Below are 13,380 nucleotides of genomic sequence, written 5' to 3' on the forward strand. Positions count from 1 at the left end.
AAGGACACCGGATCATTCTAACAGTATTTGGTAGCTTCCCCGCTGTTTGCCACTGTAAAAAATTACATAGTCTATAAAATATGTGCTTTATTTATACATGGGTTGGACTCTGTTGTGAGTACCACACAGACCTTTGTCAGTTAAGCCATGTCTCAGCAGTTATGTGAATAGAAACTACAATAAGTGGGGGCTCAACACACAGAGTTGTAGAAAACTTTAATCTCCTATTACTGGACAGTCACAGGAAACCTGAGCAAGGTGGTTTGACCTATCAATCAATCAATCAGAGGAATCATCTCCCTCCCACAAGTACCTGTAACTGGAAATTTCTAAACTTTCTAAATCTGGACACTGAGATTGACCCGCCTGACTGGCAGGCAGATCTATGATGGAAACTCATGAGCTTATATTGCAGTCAGCCCTCCAACTGAATATGAGTTTGAGCTCAAGCACCTGTTTCTCTGGAGCCTAGAATAAGCACCTCAATGCCAGTGACAGTTTTTATATTACCTTTTACTTACTTTGCATCATGGTTTTGTTTTGCGACCTTTGAGGGAAGTCCTCCAGACTAGACGGATAGATTCAGAAGCAGAAAATAACCATCACGGCAGCACAAATGCATTGTGAATGGTGATGTTAGCAACACTAGTAATACCTTCGGTATATGTAGGACAGAGCCTTTAAATTAATATTCTGTGCCCTTCAAAGGTAAAGGGAAATGATCTTAGAGGAATAAAACAATGTAAGCCAGCAAGAAACTACTCATAGCAATAACTGAACAGCTCCTTCACTGCAGAAATCTAGTTTCTTGTTCCTGTAATTTTTTACTCTTACAATTGTTTACTTTCTTTAAGAAAACTTTCAAACTTTCTGGATCTATAAACTAATATTCGATTGTGACTTTTGACATCCCTACAAATCAGCCCACAGAAACATTTTCAGAAGGCTCTTTGAAGCTGTGCAGCTGGAAACATCGGAAGTTTCTACGGTCGGCGTGTTCTGCATCTACTTCAGAGAGGGGGGCAGGTGAAAGAGATTGAAATCATGCTATGTTACAGAATGTTTTAGAACAAAGACACACAGATGGCACATTTTAATACAGTAACAGCCTCAGACTTGTTCTAATTTTGGGTATCCCTGAACAGCAACCCTCCCACAGGTGGTTATCAGATCACTGCCTTTCCATGGCCCTCCCTCTCCTTTCCCCCTCCTTCATACTTATGGCATTGAGACGCTAATAAATGCCTTTGTATACCTCCTGAAACCTAGCCATGTTCTGTCCTTGCAGGGCCATTGAACAGTCCCATTGCAATTTGCAATTCCACCTTTCTTTGGATAAACCCTGGATTATCTTTGTACACGTGTCTTCTATTTAATGTCTCCTAAGTCACAGTACAGCAAATGCCGGAAATACACATGATTAGGTATTTATTCACATGAGAGAGTAAGAACTTCACACTAAGTGCTATGCAAACCCCTGGGTGCTAGTACACTGCCTAGTACAAATATCATGCTTGTTTCTTGAAGTTAACATGTAGTACAATAGCATCATATAATATTATTAGGGTGCAGTAGTTTACTATGTTTAGCACAATGCAAGTAGGTAATGTTACTGACGTATATAGTTGGTCAATTATTAAAGAAACATCTTATCGGACGAAATCCAGAAGACCACGCAGCTCTCCAGGACCTGGGTTGGCCCCCCTGGTCTATACAATGGGCTAAAGAACGTCTCATCCAACTAATCCAAGTTCCGACGATTCTCAGTTAACAGGAATATGCATCTCCATGAGGAAAAAATTATTCTGAATAGAGTGAGCAGTAAAAAGCTGTGTTTGTCAGATACAGTGGGTATATTAGAACAGTACAATCCTGACTGTTTATTCAATATTCTATTGTGGTCTTTAAAGTGTGTTTCTGGTTATTATACACATTTTATACTTTTGATTGTGGATTTGTCCTGTTGGAATAGCCTTATTTGAAGTAAAAAGTCAATATGTATTGAAATGCCATTCCTGCATTTACCACAGACTGATGGCGAGTCGTATTGTTGTCATGCTCTAAACACAGAGATGTCCTCCCAAATATGTCCTGAAAGCATTTCCTCAAAGCGCCAGCATCTTAAGTATTTAGAAAGATGCCTAAAAAGCATTTCCATTATAATGCTGCTTCAATAAGTGCAAAACCATTATGTCTGAAGTGCTTTGCACGTGCATATTAGCCATTACACTTTATGGTCTCATATAATGTTAATTATGACATCTCTAATACATACCCCAAGGGTAAACTGGAAAATGGTTGGTTGTTTGTTTGAATTGTTTTATTTGGTACGGATGCTCTTGTTTTTTTCATGACTTTCACAAGAAATATTTTGGAACTATCAGGATACCACTAAAACAAAGAAATGCCACGTTACAATGTTACAAGCTAACAACTTGAGAGTGCTTTGTTTGGTTCAAAAACAAACAGATGAGTTAAGCACTGGAGGAAACACTTTAATAATACACACAAAGACATTGCAAGGCTTTAACTGATTTGAAACTGAACTTCTCACCTATTGGTAAAGCACTGAAAAACAGTTTACAGCATCTTCATCTCATATCACTGTGAGACAAGACAATATACCACAGGCAAGAAAGGTAAAGGAAAACTACTGTGATCAGCAAACCCTGTACTAAACATTGTTTATATTGGCATCACAGGTTTAAGTGATAATGTTAATTCCTAAACTGTCAGCTTTACTTTCCCCAGAGCAGCCACATAGTGAACCTCCCAGCTCTCATCCTTTACACTGGTATATTAATTTCTGATAATGAGATCTCTTGCTGATAGCTGGCATCTAGCCAGGGTTTATTTTTACTCATTTCTTGGACCCCACTGTGTTTGATTAAACAGGAAGGATACTCTAGGAGACAAATCCTAAAAAAGGGTCTGATGCTCTAAATGTTTTATTAAACAGTTTGTTTTGTTCTATTTTTATTTACCTGCTAGGTAAGCATATTTACTGAAGATTAGTGTGCTCCCACATAATTTCTGGTTTTGCGTCTTCACTGGTATAACTTCATCTACATCCCAAAGCATAAAGTAAATGCCCAACTCATAATCCTAGTGACCAGTACACAAATCAGCAAACCGCCCCTAAACCCAGTGCTGTATAGAAGCTGGTTGCTTCAAAATGTCTTGGTATAAAGTTACACCGGTAGTGCTTTGTGAAACATGCTGCCTGAAATTGGATTGCCACAAAAATAAAAACCAATGCAGCGCTGAAATACCCTATTTTTAAATGCTGAATAATAGGATAGACCGGGCCCTTCACGTTTGCCAAAGAAACTTGTTGCATGACAGCATCAATCCCACCATTATGAGTTGTTGCAAATCACAGCTACTTCAGAATCAAGGTCAAGAGCTCCCCATTGCAAAAGGATGCTGCAAAATGTGAAAATAAACATAATGGAGAAACACACAAGGTATGAAGCAAAACCCGGCATTGTGGGATATAGCACACCCCTACACACACGCAAACATTTTTGTCTCTCGAATCAAGAATTACTATTATTATTATTCAGACTAACCACTTAACCTCAGTTATTAACTCTGCTGACGTAATCATTTTGGAGTGCTTATTTAAATTCCATTCCATTCCTGTTTCTCGCTCTTTCTGTTGTGCTACAAAGCAGAAATATTGGGGTCCCTCGGATTCTATAACCGTGTAATTAGGGCAGCGTACGCAGAGGTAAAGCATCCATCTTAGGAGGGGGAGACAAATGGGGCAATTTAAACATTTTGCACGATCGGATGCGTTTGCCCTGATGAAATTATTGAAACGGCTCTGGCACATTTAACAGACCAAAGTTTGCCTCCTTTAACGAGGAAAAAGAAAACATTTACGTTTTAAAACTAGTTTAATATTAACTGCTTTTACCTCAAGCCAGTTTTATAAAAAGGTTCTTCTCCTTATTGGAAAAGTGACACAAATCAGGCCAGTTGCACAAGACAAACAGTTTGTGTCAATGGACTGCTGCATTTAAGTACAACACAGTTTACACTGCAAGTCAAGAAAATTAAAAAGGAAGACTGAAATTCAAGTGTCATTAAAAATATTTATTCTCATAAAACAGTCATCTGGATTTCTTAGCGACCTTGACTCAAAAAATTTTAGTCAAAGAATTTAACTAGTAGAACATTGCTTTACTGAACAGTCTGATGGATAGAGCTTTGGCTTAATATACTGCACATTGTAAAACTACACCAAATTCAGTGTAAAAGTTAATTCAAAATGGATTACCTTCACTGATAAACCTCAGTTAAATTAAACTATACAAAGACAGAGTAGTTTAAACTGGGCAGCAACTGTCTTCATTTTAATAGTTTCATGAATTACAATATACAAGTCCTGTATGTAAGGTCATCTGAGGTTTTCGCTTCAACACGAAGGTCTCCATGGTTACGTGTGTATTTTTCATTTAAAACAGGCTTGCTAAATTGGACAAGGCACATTTGAAGTAAAGGGAAGGAGACAATTAAATGAGGCTTGGACGCCGCTGTGGTGAGATGAATTCTTGGAACCATGCTTTGTTGTTCCTGGTGGGCAGTTTATTTGAGTTCATACAGTATTTCATCAATTTGGATGTCATTGTCGGCCACTGGGATTGCATCGCAGATCTGTTCCTTGAAAGCCAGAGCAATGGTGTACGGCTCCCCTTTGGGGTGGTTCATACAGCGCCCCAGGTAGGTGTCATAGTACCCCTTGCCACGCCCCAGGCGGTTCCCGTTCTTATCAAATCCCAGGCCAGGCATGAGGATCAAATCAAGACCTCCTGTGCAGAGTTAAAAAGGGAGGAGAAAAAGTTAAAAGTAAAAGTTAATAAAAACTCTGCAGGAATGCTATAGCTGGACTTGTGTCCAGAGATATGGACAATGATGGCAAATAGTACAGACCATAAAGAGGAGGAAACCACCACTAAATATCCAGTGCTTAGTGTACCTGTACTCATGAAAGTGCACAAACCCATTATTTTTAATAACAAAATGAGACTAATGCTCACCTTTAAGAAGCAGAACATCCCTAGAACATGTCTGCAAGTACAACCCAGTGGTCAGGAAGAGAAATGGCATGAGGCGCTGTGTAGGTTGTGTAGATGCAGTGGTATGCATCGACCCTTTATGAGTCCTTATGTCCTTTTGAGCATTCCGTCCTCAATCAGCTCACACTGAAAATGCTTTACTTGACATCCTCTCCAATGCCTGAATGAAACAGCTTGCACAGGGAGGCTATGATAATCTCTGGAACTGAATACTCCTCTACAGTAGTAAATGGAGCAAGTGTTTGGGCAGCAAGGATGCATAATACCTGTGGGGCCTGCCAGTCATATCCATGCTGCCTTAAAATCCCATCTGAAATCACAGGTGAAGGAGAGATACATGAAATGTTGCCCATACAATAAATCTGTACATTCTCTTCAGAGCCAGATTTTACTCCTTCTCCTTCTGGTCAATGAGCCACTTTGAACGAGTCTTATAATTATTCATGCTTTAATGGCATTTTAACTTTGCACTTCCTTTCCCTGCAACCCAATTTCAAGTGTGAATGACCAAAGCGATTATCCATTATTTAAAACATGTTTAATCTTGACTAAGCCCAGTCAACCGAAATGAGATTCATGGCAGCTCTGGAAAGTATGGGCACTCTTATTTTCAATAACGCCTGACCCTTTCATGGTTTAAAGATAAATCAGAATTGAAACTATATATGCTAACCTCAAATTAAAATACACATATTTTAATATGCACTCACTTGTTTAATGCAAGTAGTATAAAGAAACACTGTTGGACAAAATGTTCCAATGGGAAGACTTCAAAGGCTTTAAGTTTTAACTGAAACACCTATTCACGATAGTTAAAAGCAACTAGGTGTAAATCTGAAATATCAGGTTATATTCCCTAATACATTATTCTTCCCGTTTAGATTCACTTTGTATATAATTTTCTATTTAAGTAAATCGCATTCTGGTTGACTTTCAAAAACAAAAATGTTTTAAGAAACCCTGAGAGCTCAAAAGCACTGTCAAAGACACCTTCTCTCCAAGTTCAGCATGTACCCCAGAATGTAACAATGAACCTATCCCTCTGGAACAATCTTCCTCCAGTTGATGTTAGAATTACCACATTTATTGCCATTGTCATACATAGTGGTTATTTGCCCCCCCCCCAAAAAAAACACACTCAGCTACCCTGCCTCTCTCAGGAGTGCCCTTATTGAACTGCTTTCAATGTAAAGAGGTGTTTAATATTTTAAAGACTAAGTGATCTCAAACATGCATTTCAAGCCTTTAAATAATTTAGAAAGCTCTATAGAAACATTACATATGGATTTTGTTTTTAAATCCAGGTTTGGTGGTATACTGGTTATACAAACTCAATATTTCAACACTATAATTACAAGCTTTAAAACTAGAGCTTCCCGAATATCAGACAAAATAATAAATTGTTGGAGCAGTGTGGAATATTGTCAAACTTCCAGCACACAAACAGGAAAAAAGCATGTTTTCAAGAACCCATTAAACATTCTTTTGCACGGACATGCAGTTGACAGGCTGTTTTACAATGGGCGAAGTTTGCTTGGTCACGATCATTTTAAGAATAGCATTCTACCCGTTATAACAAAGCATTCTGTTCCAATGTGTTCTAAAATGTGTTGTGCAAGGATGCCCTATTAGGAGTAAATAGCAGAACTTGAGCTTCTCAGGTTTTCTTTTACGATGTTCAGAGCTTGGCTATATAGTGGTATTGGGAGGTCAAAAGCCCTAATGTGATTTTCTTCTGCTTCCAAGCACTCATGCTGGGCTTGTTTCTACATAAAGTGCAACAGTAAGGGGCCACTTTCTTTAAAACCTTACTGACAAAAAGGAGACTCCTGTTTAGAACAGAATGATCCTTTTAATGCATTCTATGCCTGTCACTGCCAATCATTCCCTTTGTCCTCTACTCCTCACTTAATCAAACAATGCCTTGATGCCTCAATCTGCAGCACAGCAGCTCTTCCATGCAACTATTAATGCATTTATTTTCCAAAATAATACTAATTTCCCCTACAAGATGCCATAAAACCAGTGATGCTTTGCTTTTAATATGCATTTTATTTCAATCTAAGACCTTTCCTTTTTTGCATTCACATTAATGCACTGCATTGCACACATCTTTAGCCCTAGGACAGTGATCTAGTTTAAAAGGCAATTCCTGGTGTTTCAATAACACAGTAAGCAGCTCATTGAACCTACACTTCTGCACCACTTTGAAATACAAACTGGTTTAGCTGGATTTCTAAGATAAAGTTGATCTTCTGAGAGTTAATTTGCATATGTAACAGCAGGCATCCTGCTTACTGCAAATGACATGGCTGTTAAGAGGTATCACATAAACCACACTTTCAATCATTTATAAAAGTGAATACATGTCTGCTTTGGATCAGACGAGTTTGTGCATAATTCCAGTACTGAAGCTTAAGAGACCAGTCTCCTATTTTTATTATTGACCCTAAACAATGAGATACAGCTTGGTTTTGTTACTGCAAGACTAAATAATGCTTTGTGGTAAATGCCCTCATCAGCAACACCCACAGGAAGGCAGGGAATAGCTCAGCATTTAGCAGACCACTCATTCATGTTACTGCCTTGTGTCAAAACCCTCTTGACCTTTGCAATTTTAGCAGAGGGATAAATATCTGTATTTCTCTTAAAGAAAACGTCTCCTTAATTAATCCCTGGTGCAGTAGATGTACTGCAATCAACACTAGCAAGTAGATCTTTGTTGCTACAGAAATCTGATCCTGGGAAGATAAAAAACAGAAATGTTTGATGGGACAGGAGTGTCAGCAGAAAAAGAACCAAGAAACACGATTCTTCCTGGAATGGGTTGTACTCTAACCACTTCATTACACATCTAATGACACTGTGCTGCCTCAATTTAAAAAAAAAATACAAATAAAAAAGTAAAGTGTTCATTTGGATGGAAAATGAGAGTACAGTTGAACTGCTGAAGGATTGCTCTCAAGGTCAGATACAGCACCATCTGTGACCAAGCTCTGCCTGGGCCACTACCCCAGTCTCCCTACACTGGCTTCAGCTGCATCAATTTCACATCCGATTTCTTTCCCTTCTGTCCTCTGTGAAATGAAAAAAAAAAAAAGTGCTAATCACTTTCCAATAAGGAGACTTACACCTCTGCTTTTTAAAAGAAACTGCTTCATGGCATCTACAGCCCTGGCTAAAAGTTTTGCATCACCCTACAGAATGAACTAATTTAGCTTCACAAAGTTGAATGAAAGCTGCTGAATAATGTTACGTTTAACATATTGAATTACATTCTGTAGTTTTCTATATAACTTAATGAAAGAACAGACAAATTGAAAAATGTGACATTGCTTAATCCGACGTGAAATACTGTGATACTATTATGGCCAAGATATCACCGATATCAAAATAATGTTTATATATAGCTTTTTGTTTTATGTCTCAGTCCTAAAAGACAGTTTAAGAGTTAAAATTGAACCGAGTCTCAATTATGGTTTAAACTCTGCGGAGTCCGATCTAATGCAAGTTCTAGAAGCATAAAAAAAAATATTGCAGGGATAATAATAGAAAGAAATTACTTTGGAGACAGCCATAAAATTAATGTTCCGAGTAGTACTGCATACATTGTTACACAAGCTTTGCTCTGCACATCAGGCAAGCAATTATATATTTTTTAAGAAGTAACGTCTCAAGAACAGCACCTGCAGGACACTGCTAGGAGTTTAGAACCAACTTAGACACCTTAAACTGAACTTAGAGATATATCATTTGAGTCATCGCTGGGCAGGTGGATGGAAGATGTCTGTGTCTTGGTGTGCTAGTCACCCAGAAAACAATGGCTAGAGTCGGTGAATGGGGGAGTTGTTTTGGCACTCCTCCCTAATCAATTGAAAGGCCTTAGTCATATAATCTTTAAAAAAAATTTAAAAAAGGATACACAGTAATACAGTGCCATCTACAGTTGATCAGTGCACAGTGCGAGCAGTATTGGGAGCACCAATAGGTTTGATAACTGCACATGCAAACCCTACATTGTCGATAGAAATGCATGGGAGGCAAGATTTATGGAATTCTTTCAGTAGCTAAAACCTCCAACAGTGTATTTCAACATGTCATATCTGTGTCCTAGACTAAACTTTCTTGCTGGGTCTATGATTGAACGTTTAATGTTATGGATGTATGTGAACATTAGTGTCTGAACAATCAAAACCGAGTGCTTAAGTGACCACAGCAAACTAAGGATTCAAACACACACACACACACACACACACATTAATATATATTAGTTTAAGCCTTTTTTATTGTTGTTTCAAAAAGAACTCCTGGTAGTAAGAAACAAAGATGGACTAACTGCACCATTGATTTTTCTACTTGGTTTAAATGTGCAAAATCAATTCCATTCAACATTAGTGTTATGTAAGGAAGCAGTAATGCATGTCAGTTGGAGTTTCGGAATGGACTCCCTGTGCCAAGTCAATTCACCTCGTTGTAGCTTAGCCCCAGCTATAACTACAAGCAGTGAGGCCCCTTGGAAATCACATGCCTACAGCAGCTGTAAAAAAAACAATGGAGAGCCAATCAAGGCAGCATCTTCTCAACCTGGTATAGATAGGGTTTGCCTAGAAGTGTTTGTCTTTTTCAACAGTCTGTACAGCTCAATCCCCCATACCCTCTTTTTTTTATTTTTGAGGTCATCGCTGCTCAGTGGTGAAATACACAGTAAATTGCACTGCAATATATCTCATTTTCAGGATATACCTTTTAAAATTAAAACGTGTAAAATGGTGCCACTGGATTTATAATCTTCACCAAGGGTGTGTTCATGGTGGGTCTGTTTAGAGGGTTTGGGCCGACTCTGTACGGTTCGGTATGCTTGGTGTGAAGTGTGAACAACAAAGTCCGCTTGGGAAACGAACCGTACCTGTCCACCTGGTGATCTCGGTCCATTTCGTAAACGCACCGGGTCTGGTTCGCTTGCTAAATGTCAACGTGAACAGCTGGACTCTGTCCTTTTGCACAAAGAAAATGAACTATACAAGGTAACCTGAGTCTAGTAAGCATTTTGCATGTAGTGGAGTTCATATTCTGAGGAAACAAGTAGAGCAAAAAGTCTCTCAGGGGACTACATTAGGGTTCCCAGACATCCCGTAACAACTGGGATTGTCAGCTTCAGCCTTAATGTGGTGTTCCTGTCGGAAACAGAAATTGTTAATCGCCAGTTTTGTAATTGTGTTTTCTAAAAAAAATGTATTAACCACAAAGCTGCACCTGTGTGCTACAAGTTAGCAGTTTCAGAGTTGCTCTGGCATTAGTGAATTGAAGAGAAAAAAAAAATCCCAGTTTTTCACTTTGGAAATCTGGAGAGTGGGAGAAAATGAAGCTCTGACAGAAATGTGGTCAGACACCAAAATCCAAGCCGAACTGGACAAAATGCACAAATAGTAAAACGTATCCAGTCTTTTCTTACATTACTACGACAGCAGGAGAACCGTGCAGAACTGCAGAAACTGCAACTGAACCTTAGTTCAACCCAAACAAACTCGGTCCCTTTGCTTGCAAAGAAGTGTTAACAGCAAGCATGTTGATACATTGTTTCAAACGAAACAAACCAGACCAAGTCCATCTGAAACAGACCCAGTGTGAATGCATCCCAAGAAGTGTGGCTCAAATCCAACAGCAAAGTGCCCCCTAATGCTGGGGAGTAGCTGGACAAAGAAACTGCTGCAGTTCTACTTCCCCTCCAGAAGGTGTCACCACTGAGTTGTTTTCGACAGCAGTTTTATGTCAATAATAAAACTTCAGAACACAAGAAATGCAGAAAGGGAAGCATATGGAAATTTTTACTGGAAAAAGAAATTGAATTTTGTGGAAGATGGTTGCTGTTGCCATGAGCAGAGAAGCCATTATGATTAAAGTAACTGGTAAAGGTTGCCAGTGCAAAAAAGAAGACAAACAAAAACTCTTGTATGTATGAAATTGCTTAAAGTAATTAATGTTGCATTAACGCCTGCTACCTTTTACATTCCAATTAAAAAAAAAAAAACATCTAATATGCTATTTTGTTTGTCCAAGAGGGACTGCCTGCAAAGGTGGCACACATTTCACCAAATAGCCCACTGCCAATAAATTGAAATGAGTTTTAAAACAGTTAACATCGTCCAAAATCCTTGCAGAAAGAAAAGTACTGTTTAAAAGAAATTGCAATAGTACGATATATAATAAAAGTATTAATCAACCTTTTTGTCTCCTTCAAAAGTTTTCATTTTTTAAGACATCTTCCTGGCGTCTACTTATTTCAAATGTAAGCTGGCTGGACCCACCTGTATCTAAAGCCTCCTCTCTGTGGTCCTCCTCAGAGGGCTGGGGGATGTTCCAGGAGGTCTGGGGTAGGGAGTGGATCTCGCTGGCTGCAGTCAGCTTCACCATGTCCATGTGGCGGCTTTTTTTCTGGTATTTGGGGATAAAACACACTTTGCCTTTCTGGAAGATGTCCTCAATGATCGCCTCAGTCTGAACCTCATCATGCATGCTTAAAAAGACAGCGATTCTTTGACAGCTCTGATACTTGGGGTGGTTGATGAGCTGCAAAAAAGAATTGTCACAAGTCAAAAAGAGAGGTATTTTATATATATAGATACATACATAGATAGATAGCTAATACAATTTTCAATTGTACTCTGCTCCCCAGTTTAGAGGAAAGAGACAGCTTTTGTTCTGATGCGATTGGGTATTAGCTGATAAACAAGATTTTTGCACTACCCAGCTACCTGCAAGGTGGGGGTCGTGCAGATGGGCGACAGCTTTGAAAACGACGCCAGGTAAGAAAATGAACGTGTTTTAAAAAAGTACTATAACAAAATAGGAGTTTACAAACAACAACCTCGGTAGTGCTAATGCAACAAAGATAAATTATGATTTAATACTGAAATGCTATTTTAATATTTGCAAATACAATGTACAGCAGTTAAACCGCCTGGAACACTAAATCTCCAGTATCCAATGCTGCAATTTTAAATTTACTGCCAGTTTGTTTTTTTTTTCTAAACACGCCTGCTGGAAGAACATGCGCAGTTATCTACTACTCTAAATATACTGCATCGACTAAAAGGTTGTAGTTTGATGGGGTTTTTTTTTTCTTGCTATATCCGGTCATATCTGCAAAGCAGCTGACCAGTTTGAGCAGACAATACGATTCAGTTTTATACATTTTTGCAAAAGAAACTTGGCATGTTGGTCTTGGTTATATTATTGGCTTCTTGCCTCTTCTGTAAATACAAGCACGCTATCTATACGCGTGTAAATGTTGGGCCTGTCGTTTTCCAACACTAAGTTTTCACTTAATTTTTGCGTTTTATATTTTTACCTTCTGAGTAACGATATGAGACTGTCGGAGTTTCTCTTGGTCGCTCAACCGAGATATCCTCTTCTTTAAATCGATTCGCAGTGCTTGTTTTGCGGCTCTGAGTGCTGCCATGCTGCTGTTGCGCCCAGCCTTTCAGTCACAGCGCTCTTCTACGAACAACCCGCTCAGACCGTCAGAAGCCAGGGCTCAGTCTTTCAGTTCCCCTCGCTGCTGTTTGTAGGTACAGGGCATTCAAATCGAATCCGCCTGAACTTCACCGGCTTCTAATTGCTGGCAAAAAAAAAAAAAAAAAAAAACTCTTTCTGTGGCTGAGCAGAACCGACCTTGCACTTGAAAAAGTGACTAGCGATTACGAAACTTCAACATGTTGTTAATTATTAAAACTAAAACCACAGCAGGAGGACTAAAGTCACTCTTAAATAATCCACGCGTATGTCAATAAATAGAAAGTAATCACATTAGTCAGTGAATTCAGTGAAGCATGGGGCTTTCTAGTCTTAGAAGTGGAAAGAATATTTTTAGGAAGATGTGCACTTTTCTGAATCAGTTACATAAAGGATAGGCATAGTTTACTCTCTGCCTATCTATAGTATATCCTCACCGCAGACACAGCATTTCCTCTTAAGGTTTAACATTTCTGTTAATATTGCTGTCTTAAATTATTAGTTGTTTCTTCAATAAAACAGACTTCATCATGTCAGTTTTACTTTACCTTGTTTAAAAGCTTAAGCAATCTCTCCCAGTGTCAATGTCAACAAGCCCTGATTTTTCAGCAAAACCAAGCTAATGTGCATAGGATATACTATAGCTCAAAGAATGAGGCCACTAATGGGGCCAGGAAACCAATTGTAAAACTTTTTTTGGCAAGAAGTACAATAAATAAATAATTTGGTTGAAAAAGTCAAACATGCAAATATTCAATAAATACAATATTCCTTTTTATAAGTG

General features: G+C 38.6%; 1 protein-coding gene across 1 annotated transcript; it reads right to left on the reverse strand.

Annotated features, from left to right (window-relative positions):
- Positions 1–4,079: 4,079 nt before the first annotated feature.
- Positions 4,080–12,778, reverse strand: LOC121298891 (5-formyltetrahydrofolate cyclo-ligase-like). The gene is made up of 3 exons (XM_041226189.1): positions 12,433–12,778; positions 11,390–11,651; positions 4,080–4,817 (listed from the first exon to the last, which is right to left on the reverse strand). Exons 1-3 carry the CDS (start codon positions 12,541–12,543, stop codon positions 4,594–4,596), a joined length of 597 nt encoding a protein of 198 aa, XP_041082123.1. The 5' UTR covers positions 12,544–12,778; the 3' UTR covers positions 4,080–4,593.
- Positions 12,779–13,380: the final 602 nt, after the last annotated feature.

This window comes from Polyodon spathula, chromosome 24 (genome assembly GCF_017654505.1).
Source record: "Polyodon spathula isolate WHYD16114869_AA chromosome 24, ASM1765450v1, whole genome shotgun sequence".
Taxonomy (NCBI): Eukaryota; Metazoa; Chordata; class Actinopteri; order Acipenseriformes; family Polyodontidae; genus Polyodon; species Polyodon spathula.

What these genes read in the sequence shown, in the direction of transcription:
- LOC121298891 (XM_041226189.1), bottom strand. Translation starts at nt 12,543, where the DNA reads ATGGCAGCACTCAGAGCCGCAAAACAAGCACTGCGAATCGATTTAAAG. An exon ending in CTCATATCGTTACTCAGAAG is followed by an intron (nt 11,652 to 12,432) that starts GTAAAAATATAA and finishes TCTTTTTTGCAG; the next exon opens with CTCATCAACCACCCCAAGTA. An exon ending in AGAGGAGGCTTTAGATACAG is followed by an intron (nt 4,818 to 11,389) that starts GTGGGTCCAGCC and finishes AACTCTGCACAG; the next exon opens with GAGGTCTTGATTTGATCCTC.